This window comes from Myotis davidii, unplaced genomic scaffold, assembly GCF_000327345.1.
Source record: "Myotis davidii unplaced genomic scaffold, ASM32734v1 scaffold159, whole genome shotgun sequence".
In the NCBI taxonomy this organism is placed as follows: Eukaryota; Metazoa; Chordata; class Mammalia; order Chiroptera; family Vespertilionidae; genus Myotis; species Myotis davidii.
In genome coordinates this window covers 766330-776209 of record NW_006291231.1, presented here as the reverse complement: position 1 = coordinate 776209, position 9880 = coordinate 766330, and the positions used below count along the sequence as shown (strand labels likewise).

At 34.2% G+C, this 9880-nt stretch overlaps 1 protein-coding gene across 1 annotated transcript in view; it reads right to left on the bottom strand.

Annotated features, from left to right (window-relative positions):
* The window catches only part of FBN2 (fibrillin 2), a 248313-nt gene that overhangs the window by 148556 nt on the left and 89877 nt on the right, over positions 1-9880 (bottom strand). Inside the window, exon 7 of the mRNA XM_006764368.2 lies at positions 7114-7239. Within this exon, the coding sequence (XP_006764431.1) occupies positions 7114-7239 (126 nt within the window). The remainder of the gene's footprint in view (positions 1-7113; positions 7240-9880) is intronic.

The window sequence follows — 9880 nt, the reverse complement described above, 5'->3', positions numbered from 1 at the left end:
CATCCATAGGAAAGCATGGCAAGTTAAGACAGGCTTTGATTTTCAAAGCTATTAGTTCCATTAAAAAAGTTTATAACATATAATAAAAGGTTATATGTCAATTATACCTCAATGAAAGAAAGAAGACCAAATGAAAAGGCTGGAAGAGAGTGAGCATAGGGAAAAGGAAAGGAGGGGAAGAAAATGGAAAACATAATCCATTCACTCACTCCTGTTTATTCAACAAGCACTTATTAAGAGAATACTCTCTATTAGGTGTTGAGGCATTGTGAAAAGTTCCTGAAAACTAGATCATAAGAATGTGGTTGGGGAGTAGGAATTATAATGAGGAATTGAATTTAACCCAATTTACTTTTGGGTTCAAGGTATCACAAGGAGATGACAAAAAAGTTTCCATTATTGTCCCTGTGTTAAGAAAAATTTATAATTTTGCTCTTGGTGGAAAGAGTATGGGGAGCTGGGAGGAGGAAGGGTTAGGGTTAGGGTAATGTTGAAGTGCTTCTGTTTCTCCTGTATGATTTCTTGACCTGTATTATGAGCCCAAAGCCCCTAATGGAAGGGCCCTAAAGAGTGATCTAAATCAACTTAGCTTGTGAGCCGGAGTAGGAGTACTGACCACTCAGCAGATGCTTCCTCATCAAGCTAGGAGGAGGCCTGGGCATCACACAGGCCTGGGATGAGGGTGACGTCACCCTAACTGAAGAGTATTAAGTATGAGGGTCTTTATTCCCCAACTGGGCACCAAGCAACAGTGGGAACAAGGCTCCAGAATGCTGGTGATGGAGTGACCTAAGCTGCTTACACAGACATCCATCATAACAGAAGTATGAATGAGACACCTTTTAGAAATAAATGGATCAAAAGGAGGACAAATATTCCTCTGGAAAATCAAATTGACTCTGGCTCCATAGTTTGTTCTATGCTGAGCAAACTAGTGGGAACAGTGTGCCCTACTCTGAAGGAGACACCTAGTTACAAAAGTGCACAGAGTGTATGTGTCTGGAACAACATGCAACTATATAGGTCAATTATAACATTTTTTAAATATTTTTATTGGTTTCAGAGGAATGGGGAGAGAGATATATAAACATCAATGATGAGAGAGAATCATTGATCGGCTGCCTCCTGCACACTCCACACTGGGGATCGAGCCCGCAACCTGGGCATGTGCTCTGACCGTGACCTCCTGGTTCACAGGTTGATGCTCACCTGTTCATAGGTTGATGAATTATAACTTTTAATATTAAGTGAAAAAAGTAAGTTCCATAACAGCATTAAATCTTTTTTTGTAAAGTTTTAAAAACTGAGATGTATAACAGTAGTAGTAATAATAAATGGAGTGTCTATAGATTTAATAAAAGTACCTTAAAAAAAGGCAAGAAATGTTGAATCCCAGATACAAAGTGATAGTTAGTTATTCCTACTCTTAATCTCCTAGACCTTCAATTCCAATGCTAAAGTCATAGTAAATTAATTACTTAAGACATTTTAATGAATAGAAAATACAACAAAAATCCATGATTAAGTATCTAACACATCAGCCATGAGAGGCAGTAGAACATACATTGAAGGGAAAGGTTAAGTTTTTCGAGAATTAGTCCTTGTGGGCTATCCTTCCAAAAGGTTCCTTGAAAACCAGCTACATCTGGGTGCTTAAATTGATCAATCTGCACCCACACCACAACGCTTGGACCCCTGAGCCCTGATGACATAAAGGAAAGGTTCCCCCACTCATGAAAGCTGAGGTAAAGAAACAGAAATGGAGGTCAAGGTTCCAACTTTTTTCAGACTTTATCGTATTTGAGGAGAGAGGCAGTGCTTTTATCAATCATGAAAATTCCACTGCCAGTGCCAGGACCACCAGACTGGGTGTGATTGTGGCCTTTTGCTGGATCGCAGGGCATACTACATAGTACAATAAGCAAAGAGAGAATTGTGCTCCTATTGCTGCTGCTGTCTTCATGAATTTCCCCCCTGAAATGTACTCTGTGGGCTGGGATGTGTGCTGCCAGGTTATCCACCCTTGTCTGCTCAACAGTCACTCAGAGTGGAAGCTCTAGAGTGAATCTAGCAAGTTAGGTTGGAATCCTGGCGCTGTGGTTTCCTACCTTTACAACCTCGAGAAAGTTACTTAGCCTCTCTGTGTCTCAGTTTCTTCATCTATAAACTGGGTTCATGGTAGTAACCAACCTCACAACCCTGTGTTATGATTAAATAAGAAAATCCATGTAATTTAACTATTGTCTACAATATATTAAATGTTCCATAAATATTAGCTCTTACGAAGATGTTATTTTGGTACACATCATCTGCTGGCAGATCAGATAAGAAAAATAATTAAAATACAATGTAAAAAGTGCCATGAAGGAAGAACAGCTTAATAGTTATGGGAGCAGAAAGTAGGTTTGGGTTTTTAGCAGCCTGGCTTTCTTATTTAAGAAAGAGGAAATTTATGTTTTAACTACAATGTTCTAAATGTCTTTTTAAAAGAACTTAAAAGATGATAGTTTTGTGGTTTTTAAATTGATTACCTAAAAAGTTCTATCTCTTTCCAATATTTACAATCCCCTTACTTAAATCTCAATTTTAATATATATAGCTTTCTTTTTGAGGAATAGTCAATGAATTTATTTAGTATTTATTTTAAAGTTAAAAAAATATAAAGTTAATACACTTTTGGTACTATGAGCATAAGCAAGTACTTTTCAGTTTAGAACAGAAGTTTATTTTTCATGGTTTATCAAAGCGGAGTTGGAACAGCAGCTATAGCTACTATGCCAACAAGTTTTGTAAGTTTCATGAGCATAAATAAATTTATTTGTTGTCACAGATTTCAAACAACTAAATGCTGTGGTAATGGAACAAAGCTGAAGACTCTTCAGAATAAATTGTAAACAACTATTTGGCCTATAAAGAGGCATTGAAAGGAAACTTTCCAATACAGTGATGCTATTTTCCTGCTTTCCATTTAAGCCAGGAAAGAATAACTAGCTCCAGGAATGTTAAAGAAGGTATAGTCTGGAAGGGAGGATCATGCAAGGACATCTGGCACCTCTGTGTGCTTTATCCAAGTGGACTAAAATTCAAAATAGCATTTATTATAAAAAAGAAAAATTCTGCAAAGTCTTCTGATATACCATTTCATATTATATTAATGGGTTCTGTTCGCCTTCTTCATTTAAATTAAACAAATACTTAGATGAATGAATCTTTGAATAAAGTAAGTAACTGAAACAACCTTCTCTTTGGATGTGAAGACATAGTTTACTGCACCAAAGAATCATTTTGCCGACTGTGTGACAGAAATAGGGAAAGCATTTGTAGCCAATCTGGCCCACAAGAAATAAGACATGACTTCAGTAGGCATAAGAGGTTTTATTAAGTCTGGGACCCTAACTGAGTAAGAAGGAAAATAACTGATTCTCTTCTTTCTTGCACACACACACGCACACACAGATTCCTTTCCGCTTTGGGCTCAGAGTTACAGCTTGGACAGTAGTCTGTATTTGAATATGCATGAGAAGAACCCATATGAGAATCCACCCAACCAATGAAATAAAACAAAACAAGTCTCAATGATAGACACTGAGTCATATGCTTCAAACACTGAACTGGGAGATGAATATCATTCCACCTTTTTTATTTTCATTTTAGTATAAACTGTGTATGTTCAAACTTAAATTTCCAGCAGAACAAGCCTTTGGAGATAAGATTTTAGTTAAGAAGACATCCAAATGAACAGGCAGAAGAACGTTCTTCCTTTTAAATAGAGAGCAAAGGTGTCTCACCTCAAAAGCATTAGCTGCAGGTGAATAAAGAGGGACAGTGACACAAAGATCTAAAAATCCCAAACTGCATTTAATGTTTATGCTCTTGATCTTTGAATGGCAAACAGAACAAAATAAAACTATGAAAAAAAGTCAGATGAAGGAAAAATTCCTATGATAAAGATCATTAGCCTCTTTCCAAATACAATTTTAACTGTCCACAAATTTCAACTTCTTTTTGGACATTCAACCCAAGTCAAAGAAATTAACTTATTATGCACACCACTCCCAACTAATCAACACATATTTTTTGGAGCCTACAAAACATCATGAACAATTCCAGGAAACATCATTTTGTTTTTGTCCTTAAGGAACTTACTCAAGTGTTGGAGTGAGATGATCAACAAACAAAGTATCAATAACATAATTTTTAAGAGTTAATAAGCTAACTTTGCAGTTTATTATTAATGCTACAACCATTTCCTCAATCACTCAGATCCAAAACACTGGAACGCCCTTTCTTATTTCTGAACAGACTTAGTAAATTAAAGATAGAAAAAATTTTTTGAGGATTTCATTGCCATATAAACAGAAATATGATATGTGCTATAATAGAAATAGGAACAGCATCATTTTAAAATAAATTTTTCAAAACTACTATATTTTATATTCACATTTTAATCCACATAAAAAACTAAAATACATTACCTTTGACAGTTTGTCAAAGGTTATTGTTATGGTTGTATTTTTATTTGGAGCAAACACTAAATTTATGTCAACATCTTTACATTGATACAATATAAACTACACATAAACTGACTATAATTTAAAACCTGTCACTGAGTGAGGCAGTAGTTTACAGTCTTTCCAGATACATTATACTACCAATTACATTAAATAATTTACATAAGGAAATGCCACTTTATCTTTTACATAGAAGAATACTATTACCCAAAGAAAATCGATAGTGTTGTCACTTTTAAGACCTATCTAAATAAGTAAGACTTATACAAAAAGTAAAGACTTCATAAATCCTTTAGTTTTCAAATTCTAATTACCACTTCTTCCAATTCTGCTATTCCCCTCCAATCCCAAATATTAAATCACATAATTCTTTCTGGGCAGTGGCTAAATGAATTTGGCTGCCTGGGCAGGAAGCAAGGAAAGGGATGGCTGGATTCAGGACTCAGGGTGGTGCCTCCATTACATCAATAGCCCCCTTTCCTAAAGAACATAGACAAGTGCAAATACAGAGTTGCACTGTCTTTCTCCAAACTCTGTCTTGGCTCTGTATGTTGTTTTGATGAAAAGTGATTTAGAAAAGGCTCATTCTATTTTCAACTAAGAAGAAATATATATTATTTGATGATTAATGGAAATGTTACACCCATTTAAATCAGTCAGTGGCTATGCCTTCTCATATATAATCATACACAGTCTGTTTTGTTCCTAAATCTACCATCCTTGAATCATGTTTGGATATTATTCCAGAAGTACAAATTGAAGGGGTGACAAAAGCTTGAGTGACAGAATCAACTCCAAAAAAATTGTCAGTAGAAGAAGTAAAAAAAAGTAGTAAGGGTGCAGCAGCAGCACTACCCAAGCTTTTTGCAGATTTCTAACCCTGGTTTAATTCCTGTGCTAACTCAGATAATTTTCTATTTTCCAAATATTTTTCTTAACCTCCCAATATAGGCAGACTTTGATTATCAACATTGCATTTAAGTAGCATAAACTAATTGAACATTCATGCTGTCAGTTACAGAAAGAATTTATTTGGTCTTTAAAATAATTAACCACATTTTATTATCTTCTCTTTTGTGTGAGCATGAACTTAAGTTTAAAAATGAAAAAATTTGTGAGGATTATTTTGGAGCTAACTATAAATGAACTGAGGCAAATAGGAAATATAGAATGATACATGTCCCTTGGGCTCAGATAGCATGTGCACCTATTCCATCTCCTGTCTAGTGAAATCATTCATGTTCCTGTTTGCTTTCTTTAATTAAACTCTAGATTTTACCTTTTCCTGTTTTTTCTTCTACAGAGAGGAACACAACTTTTTATAACCAAGTAACAAAAAATAAATAGAAATACTGCCTTTTGAAAGGAAAAGAACAAAAAAATTATATACACCAGAGGGTTATTTTAGTTATTGAAGGTAAGGGGGTCTAAATGAACTTGTGACCATTTTTTGCATAGGAAGCAATTACATGCTTGATACTTTTAGTCTCTGGAACTCAGAAAATGCTTCCAGTTATGATCATAGTAGGCAATATGGAATAAATGGAAAATACTGAATTTCCCATATACATTTTTCCACCTCAGTTAAGCTAAGATTGGCAAAAACAATTTTTTAGAATAAAATTTTCTAAACTTTGAGGAGATAAGAATGCTTACATCACACACAAAAAATGAGAATAGATATACTGTATTATTTTTAGAAAACTACCTCAGTTGAAATAAATTGATTTAGGTAATATAATAATTGAAAAGATAAACATTATCTTCAATACATCTTCAATACTAACAGAAGCATAACGATTATTCCAAATATCTATGTTCATTAAACCTCAACACACTTAAAAGCTTCTTGAATTTTATAATGATGAAGCTTTGGATCACAATTACAAAAAGTTAATTTATTTTATTTGAGTAATGCTGATGGAATTTGTATTTCAATACTATAATCTAAAACTATATTCTGGAAAATTATTATTATTTTTAAAATATTTTTGCCCTAGCTGGTTTGGCTTGGTGTATAGAGCATCAGCCTTTGGACTGAAGGGTCCCAGGTTCAATTTCAGTCAAGGGCACATGCCGGGTTGTGGGCTCGATCCCCAATGTGGGCCTGATCCCCAATGGGGGGGCGTGCAATTATGCTTGTTTTTCAATTTGGTGGGCAGTCAAGCAATAATAGTCAATATAAAAATTAGAATATTTAAAGTATAATGTATGACAGAGTATGAAAATCATATGAATCATTTTACACAGGACACTGTATTTCACTTGTACTTCTGTTTACCCAATTTTAATATTTATATAATTTTGTAAGTGAAATGGCAAAAATTCATTATGGAAAAAAAATCTAAGTGGCTGAATTCCATTCTCATTACAAAATAAAAACTGGGATACTACACCAGATGCTCACTGGTTCTTCCCAAATCAAGCCCATTAAATATACAAACCAATACAAAACTACTCTAAGGTTATGATGCCACTTTCATATCAAATTAAAGAATTATAATTATGATAAAGTTCTTCAAAATTAAAAACGAAGGTATGTTTTTGGGATTCAGAGTCATCAATTAGATATATGGAGACAATAAAAAGTAGAGACACTCACCTTCACACTTCTGAGTAGTTTCACTCTGCTTGTGACCAGCAGGGCATTTGCATTCAAAAGAGCCTACTGTATTGATGCAGTTTCCTCCCTGACAGATCCCAGGAATAGCTTGGCACTCATCAACATCTGCAAAAAGAAAGCATTTTAAACATAGATACCACTGATTTTGAGACTATCGTTTTTTAATGTATAGTAAAAGTTCAGTTTTTCTCAAGAGAATAGTGTGAGTCAGGACCCTTTTGTATGCATATTTTTATTTTATTTATTTTTTTGTATGCATATTTTTAAATTAATTTAAAGAATATGTATATGTTATAGATTTCATTTTGTTTCCTGATTTTTTTGTTTTGAAATTTTATTTTTAAAATCCTTCCATGTTATTATAAGGACAACAAATCTCTTGCTTTGGTGTGCTGCAGAATACTTCTGAGTGTGTTCACTCCCCTGGGGATGGGCACTCAGTATGTACCTCCAACTTCTCACCACCTCAGTAAATAATACAATGAATGGGTTCTTACTATGTCTCTTTATGGAGTTGAGTGAACGTGGACTTTAAGGACTCAAATGATTCCTTATTCTTTTGCTGTAGACACAAAACAGAATTACTAGATGACAGGGTATATATACAACCCATCTATAATAATAAAAGCATACTATGCTAATTAGACCAGATGTCCTTCCATCCTTCCAGATGAAGCCGGGGCTGCTAGGGAAGCCCAGGTCCCAGGTGCCAGAGGGAAGCTGGTGCCAGCAGCCGGGGGAAGGAAGGCCTACTCTTGCACAAATTTCGTGCATCAGGCCTCTAGTGTGAATAAATAATGCCCAATGGTCAGAAAGCACTCAGTAGTCTTAATACCACCAGCAATCTACACACCTATGAGTAGTCCACACACCTCTACTATTCATGAGGATTCTTGTGTTTTCTCTTCCTTGCCATCACATGATATAATTATCCAATATCCTAATTTTCTTTGGCCTAATAATTGTAAAGGCATATTAATGATCAATTTTAGTTTTCATATACCTAAATATTAGTTTCATGTTTGTAATCTTTTAGATTTCCTCATCTGAAAGTTGTCTGTTTATCCCTTAAGCATTGCTATACTGAGGTTGTTGTATTTTTTTTTTGTAAATTTAAAACCTTTTCTGTTTTAGACATGGCAATTATCTTCCTGATCCCTTAAGCTATTAATTTTATTCACTTAGGAACAGATATCCTTAATGTTGACAAAATTAAATTCTAGAAACTATAATAAAGATTTTCAGACAAATGAAAGCTGAGAGTCTATAAAAAATGTTCAAGGAAGTTCTTCAGGAGAAACAAAAATACGATGGAAATTATGGTCTACACAAAAAATGAAAGGCACTAAAAAGTATAAATATTTTGATAAATATAAAAGACATATTTCTCAGTTTTAAAAAATCTTAAAGATTACTGGTTGCTGAAAATAACAGCAACAATAACAATACTGTATCCTGGAAGTTATAAAATACATAGAAGTAAAAAGTTCAACCACAATAGCATAGAGGATTAAAGCAGAAAATGGAAGATTACATCAATTATTACAAATAAAGTGGCATAATATTATTTGAAAATAGACTGTATTAAAATAAATAAGAAATGAGAAACAAATTACAACATAAACAAAGAGGCAGAGTTAATAATTCAATTTTGGAGATAAAATGAAATATTAAAATATGCTCAGACTAATAGGGGTAGGAAAAGAGAAAAAGAAATAAAGAACAGGTGAGATAAAAATGCAGAAAATACTAAGATGTAGATTTAAACACAATAATGTTGATATTACTTAAAATGTAAATGATATAAAGAATCCAATTAAAAAGGCTGAGATGATCAAATTTAATGTAAAAAGGCAAGACAGGAAACCCACTTTGTCAAAGATGGCTTAAAAAGTAAAAGGTGACAAAGCTATATCATGTTCATTAATGAAAAGAAAGCTGGAATGGCTATATTAATATTATACAAAGTGTTCATCAGAATAAGAAATATTACCATGGATAAAGATGGATATTTCAGGATGACAAAGGGCTCAGTTCATTAGAGGACATAATAATGTGAAATGTGTATGCACAGATAACAAACTGTTAAACACTCAAAACAAAAACTGAGAGGACTGAAAAGAAAAAAATAAACAAATCCACAATTACAATTGTAAATTTCCACAGCAGTCTCTTAGGAACAAACAGAATAAGTAGACTAATAGAATAAGTAGACTAAAAATCAGCAGGGATATATAAGAGCTGAACTATACTTTCAACCAACTTGTCCTAATTTACATTTATAGAACACTCAACTTTAGCAGAATACACATTATTTTCAAGAGTACACAGATATTTACCAAGATAGACTATATTCTGAGGACATGTAAAAAGACTCATCTATCCTATCTAATAAAAGAGAAACATGGTAATTAGCCAGATGTCCACTACCCTTCCCATTGGCTAATCAGAGCAATATGCAAATTAACTGCCAGCCAAGATGGCGGCCGGCAGTCAGGCAGCTTGAAGCGAACATGAGGCTTGCTTGCTTCAGTGATGGAGGACTCTAACATTCCCCGCCAGCCTTGCCGGCCTCTGAGCTTGCAGTTTGAAACATTCAAACAAATATAGAAGCTAAACAAAACCCCAGAAACCTGCTTTCAGCGAGCCGGGGATCTCAGAGCTGGAGTTATACATTTTTTCGATTACCTACTTTCAGCAGTGGAGGCCTTAGAGCTGGAGCCTCAGAGCTAAAGCTGGCCCAGAA